At 40.8% G+C, this 14,178-nt stretch overlaps 1 protein-coding gene across 1 annotated transcript in view; it reads right to left on the bottom strand.

Annotated features, from left to right (window-relative positions):
- LOC104272749 (partitioning defective 3 homolog B-like) overlaps positions 1-14,178 on the bottom strand; it is a gene marked incomplete at its 5' end in the record, with an annotated part of 136,861 nt that overhangs the window by 89,621 nt on the left and 33,062 nt on the right. Inside the window, one exon of the mRNA XM_009867828.1 lies at positions 4,998-5,108. Within this exon, the coding sequence (XP_009866130.1) occupies positions 4,998-5,108 (111 nt within the window). The remainder of the gene's footprint in view (positions 1-4,997; positions 5,109-14,178) is intronic.

Here is a 14,178-nt window from a genome sequence, read left to right as displayed (position 1 = left end):
CAGGAATATTCCAGTAAAATAGTTCTAAACAAACAGGAAAAAATAGTTTCCTTTCAATCGATAGTCACTTTATTTGCATCTGAAAGGCAAACAAATGGTTATGTGTAAAACTCAGGTGCCTAATAGATTTACCCAGTTTGTTTTTTAAAGATTTTCAAATGATAGAAAATTAAAAGGCAACCCCAAAAGAGTGAGAAAACAATAGAGGAAGGGAGAAAGAGAAATTTTGTTCTGAGGGAAAGAAAAGAGAGGATCTCTTCCAGGATTTAATAATGTAGTGAACATCTTGTTAAAATGATAAATTCTGAGTAAATTACACAGAACACACTAAAAATACAGATTTGAGTCAGCTTGATCAAAATAAACCTCAGACATTTCATTTGCTTTTTCCTTTTATGGGCAGATTCTAGACCTTTGGAGCACATGCTTTATTACAGCCAAACCCTTTGAAGCATGAACAAAATGATGAGTTTATTTAAAATAGGGCCTCAGTCCAATGAACCACTTGACTTATGTCAGAAAGGACAAACCACCACCTCAGAGAACTATATCACCAGTTAAGTCAGTCCTCCTAAACTATCTGTGTCATGAACTACTGACTTTTTCCATCCAGGTTTCAGTGATTGCATTGCTGTGGCACAAGAAAAGCTAAGGGAGGTAGGGGGAGAAGCAGAAAATAGTGAAATTTAGAAGAGGTGCTGAATTCATATTCAATTGCCCACAGACAAGGCTATCAGCACAGAAGGAATGCCTAATATCCTAAGTTCCTGTTGACCACTTGAAGCTTGCAGAAGTAGTAGTCATATACTAAAGTACAGGCTTTGAAGAGAAAGGAGGCCTGGGGCTGAGGTCTGGAACAAACTCCTAGTCTGACAGGGACTTTTTAAGAACCTGGGCAAGCAGCTGCACTGCCAGCATGTCACATTCGCACCCACAGGACACTTTTTTTTTTCCTCCCAGATTTTTTTTCTTCTGCCTCAACTTTAAGTGCTTGGGGTCAGGCCCAAGCTTCCCTAACAGCACGAAGCACAATGAGACCTTGATCTTAGTGGGGACTGCTAGGGAATACAAGCAGTAAAAAAATAATGATGTCAGCATTTCAGTGCAGGATGTGGAGCTGCTTCAGAGAACTGCAGTTACAAGGCAGCACAGAGAGCTGTACTCAAAACTGAGAAGAGGACAGTGTGGAATGGAAACAGAAATTACTAGGCTACAGAAACACTAAATTTATTTGCACTTTTTGAGGTTCAAATCTGAAACTTGGCAGCACTGAAAAGGAGTTGCCAGGCAAATCTCTACTGAGGAGCAACGTGCAAGCAAGTCCAATCCTTTTGGGAAGCATCTGCACTACAGAGTGAGCACTGTATACTCTGTCTGCATCCGCCTACTAGCTCTAACACATTCTGGATGTGCCAGACTTGTTGCACATGCACTGTACAATTCCTTCCCTGTGCAAGCAGGAAATTCAGCCTATTCTGAGCATGACGGACTTTCGCTCATGCGGCACACGTACGTAAGAGCTGATGTCTCCTGTCAGAGCCAGAGTCACCGAGTTTGTACGGCACAGCCAACCCATAACTGTGCAGTGAACACATCTGACATTTCTGCACAGCTGTAAATCTTGTAAAAATTTCTGAGGAGAAGGCTGTGTACTTTACAGAAAGCCTGTCCCTGGAATTTTGTGAAGTGTTATTGTACCTATCTGATACCAATCAAAAAAACCTGCAAAACTGAGAGATGGCCTACTCCTGTAAACTGGAAACGCACTTCCTACTGAAAAATACTTGTCAGCTGAGATCTTGGAACAGTATTCTGTTTTTTGGAGAGCTGCCAAGCATATATTGCATGCAAAACTAACATCCAAAACCATGCAAAGTCCACAGCTGCTAAGATGCTGAAATGCACTTGATCATTAATCCTGTCACACCCCGCCCAAAAATCAACAACTCTAACCTCTTCTACTAGAGTCCAAAATGGACAGCTCGACCTCTGGAAAAAAAAAAAGAAATCAGACAAAAAAAATCATAGTATTAGTTAGTGTGACAGATGCTGAAATATTTAGGTAGTCAGCATTTAAGCAAACTGAAGTTTAAGCACAAAACGTTAAGACCGTAATACCTGGATTGAGGATCTGAACAAGAACTACTTATACAGCTAATCTTAAAAGGTAAAACCAGGTGGTGTTTAAGTTAATTCTAGAGAGGCTAAATGTTAGAAAACCAATTTCCATTTTGCTTTTGTTCGAGCTGTTAAATACTGGATTTGCTCCCAGGTACCAGGCAACAAAACATGCTATCTTTCTATCAACAGTTCAGTAGTCTCTTCTACTACTACATCCCTAGCAGTTTTAACATATACTCTCACTCTTAACAAGACCAGATTTGAAAATATGCCTATGTTCTGGTAAGTTTCAGTGAAGCTTGGTTTTATAAATATGAGACCAAGTATGCAGGATTGCAGCTAGTGAAGTCATAGAAGCAGAAGATCTATGGTGTGCATGTGCCACGAGGTTTTCTTTGCCAATATGTGCATTAAAATCTTGGACTTGAATTACATTATAGAATTACTCAATCTTGGGACAGAGCTATAAAATTTGTCTTTACTGTCTTACTGAGCATCATCACTAGGTGAACAGTCAACAGCTAAGCAAAAGGACTGAATTACCCTCAAGTGAGGTGATATTTCCTTCCATTGATTTTAAACAATTTCCTAAACAGTTCTTACCTAGATACAAGAACTAGCTTCCTCACATAACTTCCCAATAGGAAAGATAAAGTCCCTTCTGTTTTATGATCAACTCAAGAAGGGTTATATAGTCAGCCTGTAAACAGTCTTATGTGGGCAATCATACACAATCACACTCTTACTTCATTTAGAAAGTTGAAGTAACTTTCTTGTTTTTACAGGATGTGTCACATTGCTTTAAGGATAACTTAGAGAAAATGTCTTCACTCCTCTTTTGGTTTAGTTTTCTTATTTTTTTAATTTTAATCCCCCAAACATGTAACATGTATTACCTGATTTAAAAAGTGTGATATTTCTATTCTTGTGCATTACAGAAGAATCAAATAAGTGAGTTAAAAATATCATCTTGGTTCATCCATTTCTTAACACACCTGCTGTTCTCCATTTCAGTCGCAAACTCTTCCAGGTCAAAATTGAAATCATTACTAGAGAAACCAGAATGATGAAGACATTGAGCTGCCAGTTTCTAATGCAGCCTTACCAAGTTACTGTCAATCAGTGACTGTAATTTAAAAAAAAAAAGCACACAACGCTAAAGAAATATTAAGAACAATTATCTTGTGTCCAATTGGAACGTTAGACCTCTAGACAGAAGGGTTCATTCCTTGCAGCCTGCCAACATTTTAGTAAATGACACTGGCCCTTTAACAGATGGGATACATGCTTCTTAGCTTGCCAGGATCCTAATAAAAGACACTGGCTTCTTTAAAATGAAGGACACATACCTCTCAAATTGCCAGTATCCAAATTGGGAGTCAGCAGTTTAAAATAAAGGCACTCATCAATCTGGCAAAATCAAGGCCACTGCCCAGAAATTTTAAAACAAATGGTACAAAGTTTCTCCTGACACTACTTAACTTAGATGAACTAAATACTTAAACACTGGCAAAGCATATCCAGTAGCAGCACTGCAGCAACTGGATACCTTAGTACCTTCTAAACCAGTAAATATTAGCAGGAGGCTTCAAAGGCTGGGGTTTGAATTTTTTTCTTCTTCTCATGAAACCCATTAGCTACCACTTATATGGCTGACCACACACTGCACGACTCACATGAAAGCTGGGGTCTTTTCCTGGGGCACTGACCAGCACCACAAAGACCCTGCCTGGCCTAAAGGAACCGTATCTGCTTCTGTTCCATCTCCCAGGAGCAGAATGCTCCAGTGAAGGAAAGAGACCTCTGAAAGCTTTCCCTGTGCTCTCACAAACCCGTAGTACTACAAATTGGAAAGTTTTACAGTAACTGCTGACATGTGAGAGCCAACAAGTAAGGGTTCTTTAACTCTTCTGACAGCAGCCATCAGAGGGAAACAAAGACCTTCTTCAGCTACCATGAAGTGTATCTATGTGGATGAGTTGGGGAAAGGGAGTGAGCGCTTTGCTGAATCTTGTCAGCACTTACAAACTGTCCCAAACTCCTGAAGGGCAGATACAGGGGAGAGCAGAAAACAATACATTTTCTTTGTATGGAAAGATAATGAAGTTGTTAAGACTGGGCATGAAAAAAGGATTATTTTAGGAATGGAACAGAGAATTGGTCTTATTCACATCAGTGGTTGCTTTCATTTCAGTCTCAGAGCCTTACCTTAGAAATACAGCAACTCACAGATGGAACACATCCAGCTTCTTGCCTTGCCCATTTCACCACTCCATTGCTTGCAGACCCCTAACTTTTCAGACTGATACTAACCATTTGAACCTGCTTTCTTCCTGATATCTCTTGGCATACTCGGCATTTGTTGAGTAGATATTTCTACAACATGTAGCTAACCAGTAAATGCTGTGCAGAAAAGAACATACCTAAGTACAAAAACTACCATTTGATGGCACAGTCAGCTGAAGCCAAAGAAGTCTGAAGTGCTGCAAAAACACAGCAGTGGCTGTCAGGGCAGAAGGGAGGAGGTTCTTGCTTTAGAGAAGCAGAGGAAAAAAAAACTACCAAGTCAGATGGTCTTGGGAACGGTCAGGGTGAAACAGGTTTTGAAGGAATTGATCTTCACCGCTTAGTTGGAATCTGAATAGCAGCTGCCACAGTGAAGTGCACAGAAACTGCAGGAGACAGACACACTCCTGTCATACAGCAGCCCTGACTTGGCCAGGACACCAGCCTAAAGCTTTGCATTGCCTGGACCTGACTGCCAGCGGGCATGGTCTGGGACACCTCCAGCCAGGCTGGCTGGCTGTCCCTTCAAAAGATCCCTTGCTTTTAAGTTTTTCATCTGATGAACAAAGACGCTGCAACCATTTACTCACCTTTCACGTTCATCTTTCATTTTCTCCAGCTCCTCCTCTTTAAGCATGGCTTGTTTTGGATTCCCCTTCTGATCTGTTTTTCCACTTTTATCTTCTTTTTTCTTGCCAAATCTGTTTAAGATATCAAGGAAGGAGTCAGGAGGAAATAATTACTAGAAGAAAAAACAATACCTATCTGTCATAAACCATACAAATTTTGGGCAATCAAAACCTGGGAGTTTTTGTCTTAATCACTCATGAATTTCCCACATCACAAAATAAATCCCCAGTATTAAACTGGCCATATGCAATAGGACGGACTGGTTACAACGTGATTTGAACCCAGTACTTTTGAAAGCTGTTGCTTGAAACAAAGTTGAAAAGCCCCATCAAACCTGAAATGCAAGGCACCGAAGGGCTGGACTATTAATAAAGCGCATTTTGAAGTGGCTGAAGGCTCTTAGCACAGGACAGCTCTCTGAAAGTGATCTGCAGCAGCTGTGTTGTGAGCACACAGACCTGACCACATGTTCTGCTCTTATTAGTAATTATTGTCTCTCATTCAAGTATGGCCTTAATTTAAGAATTTGTTCTCTGTTTAAATGAGGACTCAATCAAAATAATGAAATCTTGCTGTATTTTGAGTGTGCAAAAGTAGATAGTTTATTAGAGCTCTTTTTTAAAGTACTTCTGGGTTTTTCCTTCGGTCTAGTAATACACTCTCATGTAAGATTTATGCTGTGAAAGCCCTCCAGAGATCCAAATTATCTAGGGGTCTCACTGTTCTACACACTGTACAAATATCACAGAATGGTTTGGGTTGGAAGGGACCTCGAAGATCATCCGGTTCCAACCTCCCTGTTGGTACCCTTCAGGTACTGGAAGGCCGCTATAAGGTCTCCCTGGAGCCTTCTCCTCTCCAGGCTCAACAGCCCCAACTCTCTCAGCCTGTCCTCGCAGGGGAGGTGCTCCAGCCCCCTGACCACCTTTGTGGCCCTTTTCTGGACTCATTCCAACAGGTTCAAGCATGACATGAGTCTCTTTTATGCAGCCTGTAAAAAGCAATAGAATAGGGGAGCTACATCTCATTTCTGATGGAGCTAGATAGAATAGTGGGGTCAAGTATGCGAAACACGAACATGAATTACGAGCCAAAAAGTACAATAAATTGACCCCCTCTTGCTCAATTTGAAATTCTCAGGTCCGCAAGTAAATGATCAATCAGCGTCTTCCCAAGCAAATTAATATGTCCTTGCATGTATGACAACAATGTAAACAAAAGTAATGATTTCTTCATTAACTATATCACATTGCAAACTAATTACTACGACTCAAATTTGTGAAAGTCTGTAGCATTGCCTTGGTGATCTTTCTTTGAGCCTCTTTTTCTTGTCAGTCCAAACTGCCTCAAGTGGAATAGCTGAACTACTGTGCATATCCTTTAGCCGCATTTATCAGCTGTAAATCATTGACTTCAGGTTTCTCCGCTGACAAAAGCAAAAATCTTGCAAATACTCTGTCAGGCTAATAAGTTAATGATGCAATTTTTTTGTGGATTTCATCAATAATTCTGAGCTTGTAGGCAAGTAAGGTCTTAGGGACTCTGCAGTAAGTCTTCTAGACAGTAAGAATTTGCTTAGAAAGGGAGTGACAGGCCTGAGACACTCATGTAACATTTGGTGCCAATGAGAAAACGTGCGAATACTACAGGTAATAACAGGAGATACTTTACTGCGGCTCTGCCACGAGACTGTCCTGGGAAGTAGGAAGAGTCTAATCTCAGTGCAGGGTTTTCTCCTTTTTTCTCATGTGTGGCAATAAAGATGTCCCTTTGATCAAAATATGCCTTCAGCTCATCTACAAACAACCTTCAATTCTTTTTTTATGGTCCCTGCTCATTTCAAGGCTTCCAGAAAGACAACAGATGCTTTCCATGCTTTTCCCGAGTACAGAGCAGCATGCTGATTCCACTCCTGCCCTCCGAGTTCCAGCAGCCCCAGGAGACTGTAGAGCCACAAACCTCGTCAGAGAGGGGTGGTGGTGGCACTGAAGGCATCAGTTGGGAAACACTCGGGAGAGGTGGAGGTTGTACGTACAGAGGAGATTCAAAGTGTGAAGGGCTCACAGATACGAGACGACTCAGGTGAAGAAGTAATGCTGGAGTAATGCTGGATGAAACTCTGCATACATCGAGCTCCACAGAACTGCCAGGCAGCCAAACAACAAATAGCCCGGGGCTGAGCCCCAGCGGGCTGCACCTGAAACACCCCGGCTTCCTAACACTTGCACATGCTGGGAAGGTCTCACGGCAGTTTTCTCAAGAGACACTGGATTAGCACTTGCATCTTGGTCATGATCCAACTCCAGTACTTTGTTTATATTCAGGCTGCCTGCGTTTCTCCCACAGTTTCAATTATAGTTTTGTGGAGTCTCATATTTGACTGTAGTATGTATTGATTTTGAAAATATTATTCTCAGGCATTTTGTATTGCTGCAGGGAGTTGAAGTAGGATATGTTGTATACTCAAGAGAAATGTAAAAAAAAATAAATCTTTAACATACATCCCTTTCAAGTCTAGGTATTATTTCTTGCTTACTGGTGAAATACATCTTAAATAAAATAAAGTGACAATTTTGATTGTAATAACTGCCAATACAACAACTTTCAGCAAAAATAGTGCTGTTTACTGGTGGAGCTGCTCTTGCCATAAAATTGGCAAGTTCCGGTGTAATTATAAATATGGAATAGTGAGTTGGTGTGATGAAAACAACTTTCGGTGTTTTAACTTTCGGGGATTTTTTTAGTTATTTTTGGCCCCAGATGAGTATACAGCATATAGCTCCAGGCTAGGGAAATATTCAGATTTTTGGCCTCTTCTGCATATTGCTAAACCATAAAAACCCATTCTCTTTTACTATTATTGTAATATGTTTTTTAGCTCAACAAAAATCTTGCAAACATTAAAAAAATAAAAGCAGTAAAAATGTGACACTTAAGAAATGCAGTAGACAGCATTAAATCACAAAAAAAGCCCAGTATCACCTCTGCCTGAATTTATACATTCTGTCCTAAAATTTATGCTCTGCTTACTGATGTGTTCTAATTACCATAGGCTTCCAATGATAAAATTAACTTCCACCCATTACAATTTTGCATGGGTTTCTGCGCTACAGGCTTGATGGTTCTCTACTACTTACAGGAACAAAAAACCCAACCAAACAAGAAGAGCACCTGCCACCCAACTGGGTTTGATCATGTTCTCATTGGTATCAGTGTGAGGCCCTCCACTGACTGCAACAAGGACAGGATAAAAATCTAACATCAAAATTATGCTATGGAATAAACCAAACCCGTATTAAAATTCTGTGAAAACTGAATGGCTTTAGGGTTGGAAGTTTCCAATTCTCCAGGCAACAAATAAGGGGACTGTGGTAAAATCTGCATTACATACTAATACTACTGTCAGAGAAATAAAAACACTAATGAAAAAATGTATGGCACGTCATTTTTTTTAAAGGCTGGTTTGCTATACTGTGCACAGCTAAGTTCTCTTCACCTGATGGAACTGTTGCTTTTAGAACCTTATGTAGCAAATTGAAAAATATAACTAGAAGACATGAAAACAAATGTACTAGCTGTACCTGCTCATTCTATATCTATCTTTAATCAATTTATGTCAAATGAAGCCACTTGTAATCATAACGACAAGTAATCTGTATCTTCCAAGGCTGAGTGACTACCCCAGTTCTCTGATTATCCACTGTAAATGTCTGGGAAGTACTGTTAAAGAAGTTAAAGCCCTAATAACCTTAGTATACTTTTCAGCTGAGAAAATTAATACTGTAACTTCTCAGAGCATAGTCCCTCTGTAAACCAAAGGGTAAAGGGATTTTCTTTATGTGATCAGATTTCTGAGCCTTTCATCCTTACGGGAAAAGCCCATATGCAACAGTTGAAAACATGTTGTGCAGGAGTGAGGAATTATCCTATTTCTATGAATTTCAACGGGTCCTAAAATTTTTGCCCTTAGAAGCACCAAGTGTGTGTCTTGTCTTCTGGCCGTATTTACTACCGTTCTATTGGCTACAGCATTAAAGCATACACATGCTTCTTTTCAAGGCTTCTAAGGGATAAAAATTAAAACAAACCTCCTATAGCCCTGCTCTGTTATACTTGGGATAAATGTCTCACATGCAAGACCTAAAGCTGTGGTCATGGCAACACTTCATTTCCGTGTGGAGCCATGAGCTTCCAGATCTCAAATGTGTTGATATTTGCTTCAAGGATTAAAAAGCAGGCAGGTCTATAAAGTCCCTGACTTCTACGCAGGAGAAACATCTGGTGGGTGAAACCCTAAGCGGCTTGCTGACTAAATTCAGCAATTCGAATTTCTTAGTTAATTCAGTTGCCCTAGATCAGTAGGTGTCAGTGCAGCTAACAGGGTACGTAATGGAATTGCAAACATCTGTGGGGAAATAATTCAAGAGGGCCTACGACACAGTCAAGCAAGATACAAAGCCTAACAATGTCATAAAATCTTGACATCTCCAGAAATGATCTGTAAAAAGCCAGAGTGATTTGTAAAGTACATAACAAAAGCTCTGACTCCTAGTCATTTCACAGTGAATGGGGAAAACCACCGAGATTATTAAAGCAGCTCCCTTATGAAAGCCTAGAAATAACCCTTAGAATTAAATTTAAATGTGAGTAAGAATGAATGAGTGAGCAAAAAAGATAAAGATACTAATAAGGTATGATTTTCAGGTCCACACAGGGACTATAAAAAGCTTATTAACTGCCACTACTGCTGTGTGTTTTAAGTTATTTTATCACTCAGCTTTACAGCAAAAGAAATACTCTAGAAGCAGCACCCTGCTTTGATTAATCACTTTCATACATACACTTTTACAGAGTATTAAACATTGCCTGAGTGAATCAGACTTGTTGGTGATTACAGGCCAGGATCATTTTACATTTGTGTTAATGGAAGCATTAATGAAATACATCTTTTACGTTTTTAGTGACTCTCTAAATACCTAAAAGGTTTGTTATTAAATGTTTACTTATTGAGCAGAAGTATGTCACCGAGCATTACACCAGTGGGACCAAGAGCTTTGCAACAGAACACGTTTTGGTAAAATGCATTTTGACATTTAGAGAATGGAGCACGCGCAGCAAGGGCTGGGCAACGCTGCTCAGATCTTCACAAATATCCAAGAAGATGGAAGGAACTCCATGACAGGAGTAAAACGTCGGCTAGAAGGGCAGCTCTGCATGGGGGCCTTCAAGCCACGAGGGGCGAACATCTTTCTTCCCTGTCCCGCTGCCAGCCCCCTGCTCCCAGGGATGGATCCTATTCCCTCTGCGGAGTATTCAGCCACAGCCACGTCGACATGTCCCAGCGTACGAGACCTTCTGCAGCAAGATCTCCTCGTGAGAAAGCCTTGCTCAGGAGCTTGTTCTGACCCAGCCTCCCTGCCCTGACAGGGTGAGGGAAAAGCCCTGAGGAGATGATGACCACAGACAGGGCCACTTCAGCCCCTTCTGCTCCCAGGTGGGCAGTGCCTCCCGCTCCGGGGAACGGGAGAGGAAAGGGTAACACGGGAACACCATTGCTGGGCTGGGCAGTGCCGGGTACAGCATCAATAAAGTTTGGAAAAAGATTTGGAAAAGTAAAGGAAAAAATCCACTTTTGCCTAGATTTAGTGAGGTGTGCCTGCAGGAAAGAGCGACAGGGCCAGCCTGCTGCCTCCCTGCTCTCCTGCCTGCCACGGCTTGCTCCCAGGGCAGCGCCAAGCAAGTGGCAGGCGGCAAGGGCAGCGGCTTTCCGAAGGGAACACCAGCGCAGCTCAGGCAATCAAAACCAACTCCTGTCCAAAGATGTCCTAACCTCTGATTTATTATATCAATGGGGGAAGGGACAATTCGTTAAAATGTCCTGTGCTACAGTTCTTATTTGATTTTGCAAATGTAGCTAAACTTCATGAATCAGTATCCTTGTGATTATTTTGGGAAATAAACCACATTGTTTTAATGCTGTGATCAGAGTTAAACTGGTTACGGTCAGCAGGTAAGGAGAGGGTTATGCAGAAAAAGCAAATATGAAGAAATCCACATTAACACCAATGTACGTCGCTCCTGTTATGTCAACATTAAGTGAAGAAGTGCCTTTCTGTTTTTTTTTTTTTTTTTTAATTTACTGTATCAGGCTGCTGGAGCTCAACTAAAATGACTGCGCTTCTAGTTCCAGTCTAATGGGAGTAAAACTTATCTTTTTAACAACTCTGATTAAACACAACCTCCCCCCACCCGTTTATTTCTTTGATGCCCAAATTAGCATCTCTTCTGCAGCATGCTGAATTAATTAGTACAGTGACAAAGAATTAGTCCAGATAAGATCAAAGCTGAAACCATATTTATCTGGAATTTGAAATTAAGAGCAGAGAGTATTAACCCTCAGCACTTCAAGGAGCTTTCCACATGCCATACTTAGTAAGCCTTCCAGGAGTTCATTCAAAATAAATCAACAGTGCAATTTTTTTTCACCACTGAAGTTTTGCTAAAAGGAAAATAAATTTGCCATGAATCCTGCTACATCAGGGAACTGCCTTTAATGCATACCCTGTACATGCCACTCATTAAGTAACTTGTAGGCATCAGTAGAACAAAGCAAACAAAGCTGAGAAAAGACAGTTAATCACATTTGTATTACTGCTTGGATGACCACATTGTTCACAGACTTAAGGGCTAATGAAAGAATTCCCAGCACCAAATCTGAGAAGTTGCTAGCTCTAACACCTCACAGGTAAAATAATCTAGAAACTTCAGTGGAGAGGGTCACACAGAGAAATGAAATGTCAAACAGAAGCCCTGAATTACACAGTGATGTTTACTCTTGACAGTATCAACCATACAGACAGCAATAAAAGAAAATCCGAATTGTTGGTATTATTTTCTCAGATGTTGTCTGTATTTCACTATCATATAAGAAACTGGAGGTTGTTTGTCATGTGAAATCCAAGATGTGGCTCTTCTGGCTAGAAATTGCATAGCAAAGGTAATCTAAATAATCACCCCCAAATCTTTTCACCCAACTTCTTCTCTAAGCCTTTGAGCCCCATATGTAGAACTTGATCTAATTTAGATAGAAGTGGTAATTAGGTATTGGGAAATGTTTAGCAGTGGGGCAGTTCTGTCCATCTATACCATACACGAAATTTCACCTCCACAGCATATGACCAAAGACTAAAACAAAGGAACGTGATGGTACCCTACGACTTGGGCCACGTGTGTCAGAAGCAGTTGCTGCAAAACTACCAAGTGCATCATCTACTGAACCAACGGAATCTCTCTGTAACGTTCACTGGCTACTACGTAAGTACAGATGATAGAACGCAGCTACGAAGAGTCATCCTTCATACTCCAAGGAGCTTATTTTTAGAAGACATGCTGAGGTAGTCTGACGGTTGGATATAGCGCTTATGAAGACAGGTCACCGCTATTATTACCTGACCAGGAAAACCATGATGTTGAATGTCAGCTATACATCTGTTTCCCTGAAATGATGCTTCGATCATCTGATGACCATGTTGTTGGTCTTTTTAGTCATCAGTACAAGAACTCTGCATCTCACATCATATACATTAAGAAAGAAAAAACTGCAGTAATGGAGCTCAGCTGTGATTTACAGCTTGATCAGAAGAAGGAAAAAAATGATTTACAGTCTGTCCAATGCAATAAACCTTGCCTGCTTGTCCATCATACTGTGGAATTACCCTCCACCAAAGTAAGGAATTATTCCCACATATTCTTATTTTTGCTTACTTTCATACAGCATGAGCCATCTTCCCCTCTTTGTTCCGTGCTACCAGCAAGTAATTTCGTTGGAAGTGAATACTAATTTTGTCCCAGACAGCGCACAGAAATATAAGATATGCCTACTCTGTACAGAGTCTGCAAACCTTAATCACACCCATGTCTCACAGCAAAGGAAAAACACCAGAGTATTAAGCCCTTGACTCTACTTTCTTAATTCTCATTTTATACTCACCCATTTTCTCATCTCTCTATGAAAACGAGAGGAGAGCAGGTGGAGCTAGCCACACGATTCCAGAATTCACTAAAGTATCAACTACATGTATATGTATATGTATATGTACATGTACATGTATAGTCTATGTATGTATTATGCATGTTTATAAGGCAAAGGACTTATCTTTCTCATGATTTTTGGTGTTTTTCTCAGCATTTCAGCTACTGAGACACTACATGAAAATCTCTACTCACACTAGAAAACTTTTGGCTCAGCCCTGTTGGCTACGCAAAACCAATGTGCAACAGTGACATTATCAGAACTGCAGATACAAAACTCTGGAGGCAAATTAAATACACTACATCTGCAAAACAGAACTGAAAACCTGCTACATTTGCACTTAAAGCAATTTGCACTTAAAGCATTTGCACTTAAAGCAAATACTTTGATCTGGAGGCAAATTAAATACACTACATCTGCAAAACAAAACTGAAAACCTGCTACATTTGCACTTAAAGCCATGATACTTTGAGGCATGAGACTTCTCAACACTGCAGTACTCACCTTGTCAACCAAACCACGTGCCTTCTTCACCTGGAAATTTGCTGGGGCTTATCTGACTTTCATGAAGTGAAACTGCTCATTGCAGGTTCCAATGAGATCTCTGGGAAAAACATGACGCTTGAAAAACAGCAAGAATACAGAGAACTCCCCTGTGTTTCGACTCAGATGACACTCTAGCTTTCATGAAAGCTCCACTCTCTCTGGGAATATAGTGATGAAGAAACGTAGGCACAAAGGGTAAAAACGACTTGCCAAGCTTAAGAGGTCCTATTCTCTTTCTCTACTGAGCACCTCAGAGCCAGGATTACATTATCGCTGTGTACCTACCCGTGTCATTTCCCAACCAGTTTGCTGGGATGCTTTTTCCCTGGACTATTTCCTCCCCTATCTCCTTTAAGTTCTCGTTTCATTCATTCTCTTTCCTAACACACTCGCTCTCCCCTCCTCCCTGTTCCACACTCCTTTCCGATACTCTACTGCTGCACTGCTACAGAAATATCTCTTCCTGGAGATGTCTGCTGGAGACAGCACCAAAGGAACATGTCTTGGGAACCAGCACTCTCGACTCTGAGACTTCATGCAGCAAGATGCAGCAGAGACACGAT

Source organism: Apaloderma vittatum, unplaced genomic scaffold (genome assembly GCF_000703405.1).
Source record: "Apaloderma vittatum isolate BGI_N311 unplaced genomic scaffold, ASM70340v1 scaffold6294, whole genome shotgun sequence".
Taxonomy (NCBI): domain Eukaryota; kingdom Metazoa; phylum Chordata; class Aves; order Trogoniformes; family Trogonidae; genus Apaloderma; species Apaloderma vittatum.
The sequence above is the reverse complement of the archived record's forward strand: the minus strand, read 5'-3'. Positions and strand labels throughout refer to the sequence as shown.